This window comes from Centrocercus urophasianus, unplaced genomic scaffold, assembly GCF_019232065.1.
Source record: "Centrocercus urophasianus isolate 14NV4802_14NV808 unplaced genomic scaffold, USGS_Curo_1.0 seq_11, whole genome shotgun sequence".
NCBI lineage: Eukaryota > Metazoa > Chordata > Aves > Galliformes > Phasianidae > Centrocercus > Centrocercus urophasianus.
In genome coordinates this window covers 45115296-45129951 of record NW_024884253.1, presented here as the reverse complement: position 1 = coordinate 45129951, position 14656 = coordinate 45115296, and the positions used below count along the sequence as shown (strand labels likewise).

Below are 14656 nucleotides of genomic sequence, written 5' to 3'. Positions count from 1 at the left end.
GGGTAAGATTTACACGAGAAGTAGGGAGACTCACTGCTCTCATCTCCACTGAATCCCTTCCCAGACGTTCATACAGTAACCACTGCCTTGTTCTCACTGGGACTGCAGGAGATGGCATGTAACCACTGAGAACACCACAATATTGACCCCAAATCACTCTCCACTTCTTCAGAGAAACTGCCGACAGGACTGTTCCAGTTTAAGGAAGAAATCTGCTATTTTAAATGCTTGTTATACAAGTTTCTTCAAGCTCATGAGAAAACAATTCTACACTTATTTTATTATTTCCATCAAGGACTGTGGTTTCAACTTAAATGAAAACATCTATTTCAGTCAAATTGAAAATTATGTCCAAGTTTAAACAAAATATATGGAATATTTCAAGCATGACATCCAAATGTATAAACTGAATTAAATTACACACCACTTCCATACACAGCACCAGAATCAAAGTACTTTTCATCAAGCAATCCTGATCCACGCAATTACTGACATTCATAAAATCACCTACAATTCTTCAGGCTTGTTTCCATCCAGGTATTAGCTTAGATCATTAGAAAGGCAGAAGAATCTCTGCAATGCTTTATTTTTTATCACTTCGATTATGCGCCTTCACTGTTCAATCACTGTACACGTTCTTCCCTAAAACTGGTGAGCACCATTTTCAACAGACTAGCTTTATTTGCAGAGAAACATGTGTCCTTAGTGGCATAAAATGGAAGAAAACCTGTGAGCTACAGAGATACTACTCAGAACGTTCTTTTGTAGCATTCTCACTTCATACTTTCATGGTCAAAATTTTGTTCTAAATGTGGCAGGAAATTAGAATTTCACAATTTCCTCGTCTTGGATGTAAAGCAAGATCTCATGCAAGCTGACAATACTTGCTTTGCACATTTACACTTCCTTTAACTTGTGAAACTGAAAGAACAGATGATTTCATATTGAAATATAAGGAAAAAAAGTGCATAATTCTGTAAAAGTTCCAGTTTGGAACTTCACTTTACCTGTATGGTACAATTCACAGATATTCAGAACAGATTACTTCTCTAAAGTGGGGAGTTGGAACATACATTTTGGAGCTCAATCTGACCTTCCTGCAAATGTACCTAGCTCAGAACCTACCTCACTGCACATCACATTGAGTAGCACTGTTTTCCATCACTGCTTGTTTTACAAAGAGCTGCAGCATTAGATTCCCTGTTCTTTTTTTTCAGCTCAAGTGTCACACTTGGAAGATCTCTGCTTTTTAGGATGTGCAAGACAAAGCAAATCTGAGGAACACGGAAACAACTCATCCTGTCTTAGCTCTGCCTTTATACAACGATGATGATGTAATGTTTGAAAGTTGCTCAGATGACTAGATGATGTACACCAAGAAAAAGAACGTTGCAAGTACAGCTAGTAAGAACTGCTTCTACAAATGGAAGTGATTATTTTATTTCTTGCAATTAAATAGCCTTAAAGCTTGTTAAGAATTCTATATTTAAAAAAAAAAAAAGAAAAAGAAAAAAATCACTTGGAAGAAGAAGGAAAGTAATATATACCCTTAAGGACTGAGTACAAAAATTAAGGCATACTGTAGAAAACAATGCCTAGCTTCATCATACCATCTTCCCAAACAGTTAGAACACACAGATGATATTTTTAACATCTCAAACTCTGAACCTCAAGATACCATCAAGAGAGTTAAAAGGCACCTCTCAAGCATTTACTTACTTTAAGATATAACAAAGAGTTAAATGTTCCCTGCTCTGAATAAAAACAGCACTTCTCATATTTGTTCAAATTAAAGAAGAATGAGACTGCATCACTATTGTTAGAGGAGCATTGCAGAAATACACAAGCACCTTTGAAACTATCTCCAAAAAAAAAAAACCAAAACAAACACAAAAAACCCCCACACCAAAAACCCGGCCCGCGGGGGGGCAACAAAAACCAATTCATAGAACCAGTTCCCCCCAGATCTCTCAGAGTTGTTCAGCCATTCAGAATGAACACTTCAGAAATTCACCACGAATTTGCAAAACACAACTACTACCTTCAAAAAGTACCATAGTTTGTTAGATGCCTTTAATTCCATTCTTTTGAGCATTTGTATGAACTATGTACTTCAAAGGCCCACTTAGCAATTCTTTCACCCCCAGATGTTAGCACAAACTACTGCTGACACAACTTTGTCTTGTCTCTGCAGTAACAAACATCAATTTCACAGGGTGGCATAACAGACATTTGAGATCCTCAGTATTTTTGGTACTGCTAACAGAATATCTGAGTGCTACATTCCCCAGTGCTCTGCAGGTAAAGCAAACTGTGGGCAATTACCAAAACGCTCTTTGAAGAGAACAAAAAAGTCAACTCCAAACAGGGTGAAATTGAAGTGAATTAGGTTTGCACAAAGTGATAGAACTAAAACATACTAGATGGTACGAAGCTGCTGCTTACAAGTAAACAGCACATTTTGTAAATGTGCACTTTCCAGAAATATTTACAGAAAACAAGAACTAGGTCTCTCTCATTTCTCCTACTACTCTTCAGAGGTGACCATTCTTTATAATCTACAATGTTGCTGGATTAAACAACTTACAACTTTTACTTGAATATCTGGTGAAAAAATTACTCCCCTCAGTAGCTAAGCAGCAAGTTATTTCTTCTTGCCAAAGGTCCTAAGCAACTCATCAGTCACACTCTGTTAACTAAAAAAATATGTAAAATACACTGCAGTGATGAGGAATACTCTACAATTCTTTCTAAGTAGCTATTTAATCACTCACATTAACTTTGTTGGTAAAATGACTTTTAAAGAGGCAACAGCCAAACTACTTAAGTAAATTCTTAGCTATTGTTATTGCTATTAGCTACTGTTCATAATATACTATTTTATACTGTTTACCATTCTGTGCATTCAAGCATCTAAATGGGTATCATTTAGGCAAATCAAGGATATACTTATCAAATCACTTCTTAGAAGTTCTGCTTTTGAAATATTAAAGCATTCTGAGTTTCAGCTGGTTCTATTTTGGTTAATACTTTCCTATGTATAATTCATGCCTTGCACAAAAAATACTGCAATTTAGCCAGAACATCAACGCAACATGAGAGTGGTAAACTCATTGAGAAGCATCCCATGGGCTCCTTCTTCCTAACGCTCTGGCTTCCCCTCCCTCAGCAGCTTCCCAGATCTCAATTTCCCAAAGCTTCTGTGACATACTATGGTGAAAACCAGTGTGTTCATAGAAAAATAAATATACATTTGTTCCAAGACAAAAAGTTTGTCTCAGAACCTTGCAGACTTGAATGATGCAGGAATAAAACCATTCACAACACATCTACCAGATGCAAATCCCCCTATGCATCTGAAATATTAAGAAACTGAGTTTTTGCATGTAAGCAAATGCACATTCCTTATCCCTAAAGCAAATGAACTTCTACTGAGCAGTCTTTTCAAAGCAGCAGAATTTTTCTAACAGGAATCACTTCTAAATGTAAGTCACTCTGCTACCACTCCCTCTAAAAATACCAAATGACAATTTAGCAAGGGTTTCAGTTCCATGAATCAGTAAGAATAGCAATAGTAGTACATACAAGTGAGGACTTCTGCTCTTAAAAACATAGCACTGCTAATTCAAAAATAAGCTGTTTGAGAAAACTATAAACCTTACTAAAAGGGCGTTACTTACTATGATCAGCTGCTTTTCACCATCTTTTCCTGCTTCTTTTAGCTTTTGAATGTGCTCCTCGGATGGCAGCAAGTTACTGCACTTTGATGTTAATGTAGGATTTGTCAATGGAGCCCTAGAAATACAAACATATTTCATATTAAGAAGGGACTGCTCATACCTGTCATTCCAGACACTTAAAACCATTGTGATTAGTATAACCAAACTTTGAAAGGATGCAAATGTAAGTTTCAAGCTCCAAAACATAGCCCTACATATTTTAGCTTGCAAATCAGATGGAATAATGGGGAAATAAGAGGACTAACTAAAAATACAGTTTGTGTCTAAACCAATGACAAGATTTTTTTCGTAATGAAAAAAAAAAAAAAAGTGGAATTTATTATCAAGTAAGATAGGTTATTCACACCTATTAAGAGAATAAAAACGGAGGTGTTTTCAGAGCATGAAGGATGGTGCCTAATGCCGTTCATTTCCCACGCGAGGTTTAGATTACTAGTTACAGGTATCACGTGTCAGGCTGCTGAGGCAAACCCTGTAAGTATTGCCACAAATTCCAGACAGCTCTATAAAATAGATAACATAAATCTCTCAAACTCAATTCAGACTTATTGCTGTCAGTGAGGGAAGATGGGAAGAAGAGCGGGAAGGGGAGAGGGAGGAAGAAGTGGACTTAAGGAATAAATAATTTCAATTGCTACAATATTCTCAGTCAGTTTAAGTCTGTCATAGTCACACCCCAAAATTTGCATTAACTGGCTACTTCAAGGGTTGCTTTTTTCTCTCTGTAACCTTTTCTGATAAAGCACCTAAAAAGAGAGCTATGCTGTAGCTAATATGCATTACTCTTGCATTATAGCAGGGTACCACAGACAGAATGATGGTTTAAGCCTAGGACAAATCAAGGTAATGTGGAAATCAGGCTAAGAAAGCTCTCAGGATATATGCATCTCCATAACAGTAAGGCAATATAGATATTACGGCTAAAAATGTAGTACACTTGAGTAAATGCCAGAAAGCTATTGAACAGTTACAAATGAATACGTTCCTTTAACTAGACTTACATCTACGTTAACCCTCACTGCCTGTGAGACTCCACAGAGTATGGTTTAGCACGTACAAAAGTGTTGGATAGTCTGAACTGTTAATCTGGCCTCAGAGGAAGAAATGCAAATGAATCATTTTTTGTCTTTGTTATGAATATAGAAAGAAGAAGCAATTGACTAACCACTGTGCCAACTACATTGCTGTTCAAGATTTTAGGGATGAAGAAATTATTTTCTTTAGTATGTCATAAAACTATAGTAAAAAGCTACAAGTCTACACAATCTGAACATTAGGTACACAGTGTCAGTTTGAACTTAATAGTTCCAACATCCCTTTTCTTTAAGGCAGCTGACCAAAAGAGCACCGAACTTTTGTTTTACAGCAATCACACGAAAGTCTCAAATTAAGTGCTCTTTTCCTTACCTGAAAAAAAACACATATACAAAGAAGATCCTATTTTAAGGATTAGGAAAATCCTTAAAACAAGACAACAAATAAAATCCTTAAAACAAGTAGACAAAAAAATCCACTAAGCAAAAATCACGTAGTAATTCCTCCTTACATACTTTTTCTTAGTCTCCTCTTCAAATCAGATGATTATTAGAAATGTTTGCCTGACTTTGCTAAACCCTACTTTAAAATAGTACAGTTATTTAAAAGTACTTCCTTCATAGAATCATAGAATCACCAAGGTTGGAAAAGACCTAAAAGATCACCCAGTCCAACCGTTCACCTATTCCCAATAGCTCCTACTAAACCATGCCCCTCAACACAACATCCAGTCTTTCCTTTCACTTTCTTAACAGAACAAAAATATCTTTTAACAACTAGATAAAATTGAAGTCTATTTTTATTTAATAAAAATAAGAAACTACTGATTTGGAATTGGAAGTTGAGGTTAGGAGAACAGTCTCATAATAAAAACGGTCGTAACTCTAAGAAAGGTTACAGCCATTCCATTACGTATGAAATACTATACCTGTTCTCAGTTTCAGAAGTTTGATTTGTAGATGAAGTGTGTGTCAACTGCTTGGGAGCCAAACCTACAACTAACCAAAGATTGTCATTGCATTAGAAAGTCATTAGCTACAAAGGAAATTTGAACTACACAGCGTGTTCTTTTAAACACTGAAACTAATTTACTGAAGTTCAAGATAATGCTGCAATTTGCTCATAACCAATAAAAAGATGCAACTTTTGAGGCAGTATTCAAGTGTTTCACCACATATACTTAAACAATATGCAATTTTCTTTAACATTTTCTGGGCTTTTTCATGCAGAGCAGCTTGCCAACTGCTAAGCATGGGCAGTAGTGAAACTACACCAGAGTTTATAGTATTAGAATCATAAATGCCATCACCTGAAGCATGCTCCATGACACTGAAGCAGCAATTCAGAATAGATTTAGAAACAAACAAACAAACAAACAAACAAACACCACATTTTCACATTCTCTTACAGCACAGAGTATTCAGCACTAGAAAAATATCCTAAAATAGTAGTAAAATTGTAACTGGTTAATAGAACAAAATAATTAAGCAGCGCTCTCCAGATCAGATTTTCAAACAAAACAAAACCCTATCAAATAAAGAATTCTAGAACACAAAACAAAAGGATGAACAACTTCAAGGGGAAAGATATGCTAGTGATCCACTGATAGTATTTCTTAATCAAGCGTACTTGAGCTAAAATATTTACATCTCACTAATCACAAGGTCTTACAAACAGAATTCACAGGCTGAAAAAACTAAAATACATAATAAAATGGGAGAGCGATTACACAGTTCATAAGTTGGTCAAGATTAAGCACAACAAATTAGAAGAAAGAAATGCTGATATCTATGCAAAAGAAGTGGGAACCAGTAGAGGATCATTAAGAAAAAGAGACACAAATTGAAAAATTGAAGGTTTTTTTATTAATTTATTACACGGAAAGGTTGTTCTTTGTGCTTGCTTATGAAGAAGTTGTTACGCTGAAATGGAGCACATTAAAGCATTAAAATATTCATGCATAAAGCACAAAGAATTACCAGAAGTAGAGCTGGGAAGAAAAACATACTACTTCTCACTTCAGAACCCTCAGATAAAACCACATTTGCTGCTACTAACATGGTTATTGTGTTAGGTGCAAAGACAGCTCCAGTTCTGGAAGTTTGGCTCTGTGAAACATCCCTCTGGAAGGAATACTGTTACTTCCAATGCAGCTGATCAGAAAAAGAACAAAAATTATTAGTAAGCAATTACCTTGTGAGTTGCATTCTCCAGGCTCTTTTTTAAATTGTTTTGATGGTTTAGGAGTTGTAAGATGCTTGACTGGAGAGCTTTCTGGACTTGATTCCAAACGTAATTCGAAGTTCTAAATAAAACACAGAAGATTAGATTTAAATTTAAAAAAGCAAACAACTATTTAATGCCTCTAATATATTATCAAAACCACTCAATTAACACAGTATTAACACCTTGAATACAGCACCAGTTTTTCCTATTTCAATCATAGATTGAAATTCAATTTCAAGTAGACAAAATGCATCAGCTTAGGTAGTCCATACTGAAGTAGAGAACACTCCCCCCACTCCACTTCTTTTAATGCATCTTTTCAGAAAAGCTTAAGTCATCACAAAACATCCAGATGAACCTGTACAACCTTTGGCTGCAGCAGGAAATTTTTAACCATCAACATTTAATTGGCTAAGGAACTTGGGAGAATGAACAGATCCATTTTCCAGTTTACTGTCATTTCATCTATGATAACACATCAGTGACAGGACCTTTAACACATCTGAAAGCGTAAGTTACTGTAAAATAAAGTCATTGTTAAAACAAACCTTCTAAGCAGGGCATTCTCAGAAAACAAAACAGACTCAGAACACCCTCCCCATTACGCGCTGTAACTAAAATGACTTACCTCATCAGGTCGTGGCTCAGAGAAATGTTTTGTCAAATTATGCAACAAACCATTTTCCGCACCTCTTTTCGTGGGTTGTTTCATTTCTAATGCCACTTCTTTACTTCCAGCTCTTTCAGATGAAGGGTCTGACTTGTCCTGCACACAAGTTGCACTTTCATTCTCAGACAGTCTTGTCACTGGCAGCTGACCTTCTGCCTTAGAATGCTGTGCTTCTGTAGCTATTTGACTTGCCTCTGAAACTTCAGGGAAATTTTTTAACAAAGAAAGCTTGGGGGCATTAACAGAATTTAAGTTAGTCTGCTTCACGTTATTAGCTTTCAGTAATTTGATTTTGGTCCATTTAGAGTTTTTGTTTGAGGAGTTACTTCTACCATTCAAAGTACACTTGACAGGCATTCCTTTTTTGCTAGGGAAAAAACGTTTGCACTGAGTACTTTGAGCAGGTTCTTTCTGAGTAAGCGTTTCACTTTGTTGCAGCTGTACTTCAGCATGCTTTTCTTCTGTTTTACTACACTCAGCATTAGGGGAATCTTTTTTCACCTCGACTGTATCTGACTCAATTTCACCCGCAATTTCTTCACAAAGTTCAAGGATGCTCACCCTTTTGGATTTCACATCACTCTCGGGTTGATCAGCTACTTTCGTTTCACTTACAGATGGCTGTGAAACCTTGTTAGCCTTGATACTGCCTTTTACGTTCTGGTGCGCTTGCTGCTTTTCCTTAGTTACTGTCTTAGAATTTGGCTTCGGAGAATCTACTTTCACTTTCTTTGCGCTGCTAGGAATTGGAGATACAGGGTCTTTTTGGTCTTTCTTAACTCCTTCAAGGTCGTCATCAGGACATAACGATGAGTCTTCAACACTACGTTGCAGGCTTTTTGAATTATCATTTTTCTTGTCTGCCTTACACTTCTTCTCTTTCGGAGAGCTGGTCACTTCTACATGTGTTTCTTTATCTTCTGCATTGTTTGACTTTATTTTGGTATTTTTCTGCTCTGCTTTCTCTCCAGCAGGCTTAAGCACTTTCGGTGCAACATTGTGAGCAGGTTTTTTCGCCTGGCTACTCTGTTTCACATCCAAAGCTTTTCCTTCTTTAACTTCTCTGCTGCGAAGGGATCGTGCAGACTCTTCTACATGTGTTAGCTGCTGCAGCCTCTGTGATCTCCTCGCACCAGGCTCACCTGGAGCAGTTATGCATTTTGACCTAGGAATTTCTTGCACAGTTTTTTTCTGGCACACCTCTTTACTTTTTGTAGATTTGGGCTGCTGTTGGACCTTTTTGTCAGGTACTGTTTTACTATTTGAATTGAATCCCGACGACCTTGTAGTCATGCGTGTTCCTAGTTCACATTCATTTGCATTGACACTGAAATATTCAAATAATTATTCTTCAGCACACAGAAAAATCCAATTTGTCATTAAAAATGTCACATTCCTACTAACCTCTGCTTGCGGTTTGTTGATTTTTTCCCCCCCTCTTTATAAGAAATCATATATTTGCAATACTTTTAGAATCACTTTCTCTGGAATCTGTCTAAAGAGACATCACTTCCACCTGGTTACTTTTAAGTGCAGTGCTCAATGCCTTTTTACATATTGCAAGACTGAACCATGAACTCCACATGAATGCCCGTAGTAGGCAACGCAACAAATGCCTTCCAACATTTCTAGCAGACCTTAATTGTTGATACTTGTAGCCTTTAAATGAAGTATCAGCTTTATTTCCCCTCCAGAACCCTTTCTGAAAGAGTCCTTCTGGATTTCAAGACACTAAAACAGTTCCGGAAAAAGATCATGTAGAAGATACCAAAATGATAAATCCAAGATACCGAAAGATACCAAAAAGATATCAAAATGATAAAGCTGATTGTTCCACTAGTAATATTTAACTATTTAATATTTGACTATTTTAACTACCTTTAACTCCAATTCACTCTCTTTATACTGTTTTCTGCACTAATTCAGTCTAGGAAGAAAATGTAGAATAATTACTTATTTGTTTTATCACTGACCTGTTCGATTTGACAGAGGTTCTGAGTACAGTTTTCTCCTGCACTGCACACTGATTAGAGTTTGATTTATTTGAAACATGTTTTGCATCTGACACCTCTTTCTCCTTCTTTGCTGATGATGGTCTGCTGTTCTTGTCCAGCCTGGGACGTTTAGCAGACGGCTCTACTAACGCAGACTTCCTTTTCTGAGCTGCCATTTCTGTAAAACACAATAACTGATTCAGCTTTCAAAGTCTTTGACAGCTGTTACAATAGAATCAAAGATCTTCCCCTTTTACGAAATAAAGTAACTGATATTCACTTCTCCTTTTAGAGGCAGGCCATACTAACTTTGTTCAGAGAGCAAATCATTGAAGCAACCAAATGACGTTTATTTTACTTACAGGTTTTTACAAGAGGCAATCGATGTTTAGGCCAAAGTAACTGATCACGGTGTGCCAAGAGCATTCCTTACGTATATGCTTACAAACAAGACGTTTCATGACACCTATGAAAAGCACAACATGTTCACACAGCACTTAGATCAAGTCAGTACTTTATTAAGTTTCTTCTCAGACTCTGAACTCAATATTCCCACCCTTTTCCAACCCCTCAAACAATACTTAAAATTTCTTTGATATTCAATTTAAAAACAAACAGACAAAGATTTCTGCTTTCATTTACACATCTCAGAATGCTGGGCATTTTGCTGTCTTACCTCTTGAACTGTGGCAGATACAGTACATATTTCAAGTTTCTTGGACTTTTGCATTTTTCCAGAAAACAGTAAAGTGCCCTTTTTTCATAGTGGGCCTCCTCACAACTCTGTGCATCCCAGCAACAGCAATTCATTACATTCTAAGTTTTGAGTCTGCTTCTACAGAACTTCAAGGACATCAGCAACTGTCTACAACTTCTCCATCTAATACCAATTACGCTACGGTTCAGAGACAGAAAGTCTAGGAAGTAGCATTTTTGAGACATTTGCCCTGGGCATTATGGAAGATGATGTCTCTTGAAACAATATTAAAGCAGCAGCAGTTAATAAGCACTAGAGTCTAAAAACTGACAGATTCTTGGTGAAGCCATTCCAGGCTCTTTTACACCTGTGGCTTCTACAGCTTTTAAGTTCTCTTATCAAAGGTACCATTTTAAGCAATAATTGTTCAGTAAAGGTATAATCATCTCTCTAAAAAGTTGAGGTTACTGGAAGACACAGTGCTCAGAACTTCCCTACCACCTTTTTAGGTCAAGATTTATCCATTAATTTTTGCCAAGGACAGCCAGACAAATTTCTGAAAGAGAACTCTAATAGTTTTCAAGTGTTAACTCATCTGATGTAAAGAAACAGATTCCACGGTCAAGCAGGAACTTCACAATTACCAGCTATACAACACTGCTTAGATATTTCGTTTCAGCACAACATCAGTCAGCCTTCCAGCACTCACAAACACATGCCTTTTTCCCAGCAATTTGGCAGATACTCACATTAAGCAACTTTTAATAACCATTCATCATACAAAAAGAAAAGAGCTATGTATTCTTTCCAATATTTCACACCTACAATTGTCATTAACCCCATTATCATTTACCCACTCTCTTGTGAGGCAATCTCTAAACACACAAGATGAACGATGCTCAAATTTAGACAGACACCAATGCTGTTTTCTGACTTTCTTGTTTAAAGAAGTCATGTGACCAGCAACATACATTTGAAATGGCATTAAAGAACATACATAACGAAAAAAATCTCTAATAGCACTTCTCATATTGATTCTTTTCCAGGTTGGATGGGGCCCTCAGCAGTCTGATCTAGTGGTTGCCAACTACGTCCATGGCAGAGTCCCTTCCCTTGACGGTCCCTTCCAACCTAAGCCATTCTTTGATTCTATTTCCATGTCTCTCCCTAAGAAGCAGAAAACAGAGCCTTGCTAATAGCGAATGTGCTCTGTGCCATATAGGAAAAACAAGTTTTCCACTCCCCAAAGTCAAGAGATGCAGTACGACCAGCTTACAACTGAACTCAGGACAAAAACACGAGGCACAGAGACCAAATGAGGCTGTGGGCTTACAGTCTCTTAGTTCAGAGAACACCAGTGACTCCCAGCATCGGTGGGATCTCGGTGACACACACACCATGCAGCCACACAGACCTTCCTGGTGCATTCCAGCCACTCCGGGCCACATGACAGGGCACGTTCAAGGAAGACTTTCAAGAGCAAAGCAAAAACTGCGATCCTTCCCTCGTCGGTACTGCTTTTCAGGGCACTGACAAATCATCCTCCTTCCACAAACAGCTCCGGCTTCTTAGCAGCCAATCCCTCTCTCCTAACGCCGTCGGCAGCTGGGCAAGGACCTGCCAGTTCTTCAGCTCCTGCCCCGAAGAAGTCCCTCTGGTACAAAGCCAGGTTAGGAGAAGGGAAGGCGCTGAAGAAACGCGAGAACAAACTAAGCAACGACCAAAGCTTTCGCTACACGAAGTGGAGGAGAGCCCAGCAACGCCGCAGCACCCACAGCGCCGAACCCCCGAAGCAGGAACGAGCCTTCGGCTTCTGACGGGCTGGAGAGGAGATGAGGGGGATGAGGGGGGGGGAGGGGAGACACCTGCCTGACAGGGCAGGGCTGACATACGGACCTCGGAACTTCAGAGAAAGGCCAAGGGAAGGCCTCGGCGCGGGCCCGGTACCGCCCCACGGCCACAGCGTTGTCGGAGCGGGACCCGCCGGAGCCCCACAGCCGGACGGGCCCTCCTCAGAGCGGGGAGACCGTTCCCGCGGGGCGAGGGGGGCGCTGAGGGAAACGGCCGCGCGCCGCCGGGCACGACGACAGCCGGCACCGCCCGCTCGCTCCCGCCACGATCGCGGGGCTCGGCGGCCGGCGGCAGGCCCGGGCCGGCAGGCCCGAGGCGGGGAGAAGGCACGGCTCGGCGAAGCGCTGCCGGCGCGGAGCCGACGAGAGCCACCGTCAGGCGGCGGCCCGTACCGGCGGGTGGGAGCGACTCCCGGACCAACCGCCTGCCCGGCCCGCTTACCTCGCGCCAGGGTAGGGACGTGCGGCGGCGCCGAGCCGCCCTCCGCACCGGGCTGCCAGCTGCGGGATCGGGGCGGGGGGAGGAGGGGCGGGGCGGAGAGGGTGGGCGGAGCGCGGAGCGGCTCACATCCGGGCATTGCCGCGGGGAGGGGCTGCGCGGGCGCAGTAGGGCGTCGCCTCGGCTGGTGGTGCTGTGCGGTTGTGTGGCGGGCTCTTCGTTTGTGCTGTCCTCTGGGTTGAGGTGCCTGCACCAACAAGCGGGGATTCATAGGATTATTAAAGGTTGGAAAAGACCGTTAACGTCATCTGTTTCAGCCATCGGCCCGTCCCCACCGTGCCTGCTGACCTCGTCTCTCAGTGCCGCATCCACACGGTTCTTGAACGCCGCCAGGGACGGTGACTGCAGCACCTCCCTGGGCAGCCTGTGCCGTTGCCTCACCGCTCTGTATGAGAAGAAATTTCTTCTAATATCCAACCTGAACCACCCCTGGTGCAATGTGATGCTACTCCTGCTCGTCCCATCGCCGCTGTCTGACCACGTTTGGCAGTAAGATGCCGGCAGCTGGGCAAGTTCTGCACCGTGTTTCACAAATCATTCTATAGCATAACCATGCATCTGTAATTTTTTTTTCTCTGTTCTCTGAGATGTTTCAGTCTTGTTAATTCAGTGAAGAGACAGTCTTAAAAATTCATATTTTTCCAACAGCAGATCTGTAGCTTAAGAGACTTGCCCCTTCCCTTTGGCAATTAGTCAATATTCCTACAGCAATTACATCAATTAAACATATAGGAGAAGCATTTTTGGAAAAGAATTTGTTGTATGACTGTCTTACTAGAAGCTCGCATCAGCAGCTAGATTCTCCTTTGAGAGTTAGATTCATGACTACAATTTAGGAGCAGTTTGGCTGCGTAATATAGAAAGTTTAGTTTTTTTAGCATGCTGCTACCTCCAACAACTTTAGTGAACTTTGACAGGAAATCAAGATAGCGCACAGTACCTCTGCCAATATTTGAGATCTGTATTTCAATATACATAGATAAATACGTGCATAAGTACATAAATGCATCCTTCATATGCATAAACGTGTACATAACATGCACCTAGCATACATGTACGTAAATATGTCTTACCATCTTCAAGTATTGGAACAGGCTGCCCAGGGAAACAGTGGAGTCCTCATCCCTGGAGGTGCTTAATGATTCCATGATTCTTGTTATTCTGGATTATGGTTTTGTACTCCATCTAACTTTACCCCGTGGATTCATTCTTTCAGGATATTTCAAGCTCTGAGCTAACATCTGCATTAGCAAGTAATAGGAGATGTTCTGAGTTAAATCAGCAGGGCTGAGGTTTACAGATGCACCAGCCTAGGGCGGCTTCAGCTCAGCCCAATAAATGCTGCCACCACTAGGGCTGGAGCGTGTTATGTATGTTCTGGGGATATGTCTGCTGGTTTGATGTCACTCAGAAGGAATCTGGCTGGCACTCTCCAAGAGGGAGCCTGACAAGTAGGAGCAACAGAGGGGGTTGCTTCAGAAGTTCATTGCTCATCCTCATTCAGCCTGAAGAAGCAAAGGCTTTGGGGGGATCTGATAGCAGCCTTTCAGCGTTTAAGGGGAGCTTATAAGCAGGAAGGAAATCAACTATTTACACAGGTAGATAGTGATATGACTAGAAGGAGAGGGTTTAAACTAAAAGAGTGGAAATTGAGATGTCAGGGGAAGGTTTTCACTCAGAGATTGGTGAGGCGCTGGCACAGCTGCCCGTGTAAGATGTGGTGCCCCATCCCTGCAGGTGTTCGAAGCCAGGTTGGATGGGGCCCTGGGCAGCTGAGCTGCTGGGTGGCAGCCCTGCCCATGGCACGGGGTGGGACTGGGTGGGCTTGGAGGTCCCTTCCAACCCAAGCCATTCCTCAGCACTAATGCTGAGGAACCTAGTATCGTACGTAGCATACATAGTATTCTCCTTCTGAGGTTCCAGGCCAGGAGAAAACTAAAGTAAG

At 40.6% G+C, this 14656-nt stretch overlaps 1 protein-coding gene across 3 annotated transcripts in view; it reads right to left on the bottom strand.

Moving 5' to 3' along the window:
* ESCO1 (establishment of sister chromatid cohesion N-acetyltransferase 1) overlaps window positions 1-12727 on the bottom strand; it is a 28209-nt gene extending 15482 nt beyond the window's left edge. For 2 of the 3 annotated variants that reach the window (XM_042838880.1, XM_042838897.1), the window contains exons 1-7: window positions 12655-12727; window positions 10028-10131; window positions 9645-9843; window positions 7630-8998; window positions 6969-7080; window positions 5704-5773; window positions 3681-3795 (exon numbers count right to left, since the gene is read on the bottom strand). In XM_042838880.1, coding sequence (XP_042694814.1) covers window positions 3681-3795; window positions 5704-5773; window positions 6969-7080; window positions 7630-8998; window positions 9645-9841 — 1863 coding nt within the window. In that variant the 5' untranslated portion in view covers window positions 9842-9843; window positions 10028-10131; window positions 12655-12727. Of the gene's footprint in view, window positions 1-3680; window positions 3796-5703; window positions 5774-6968; window positions 7081-7629; window positions 8999-9644; window positions 9844-10027; window positions 10132-11776; window positions 12051-12654 lie in introns of all 3 variants that reach the window. The other variant, XM_042838888.1, reaches the window with a different exon arrangement.
* Window positions 12728-14656: the final 1929 nt, after the last annotated feature.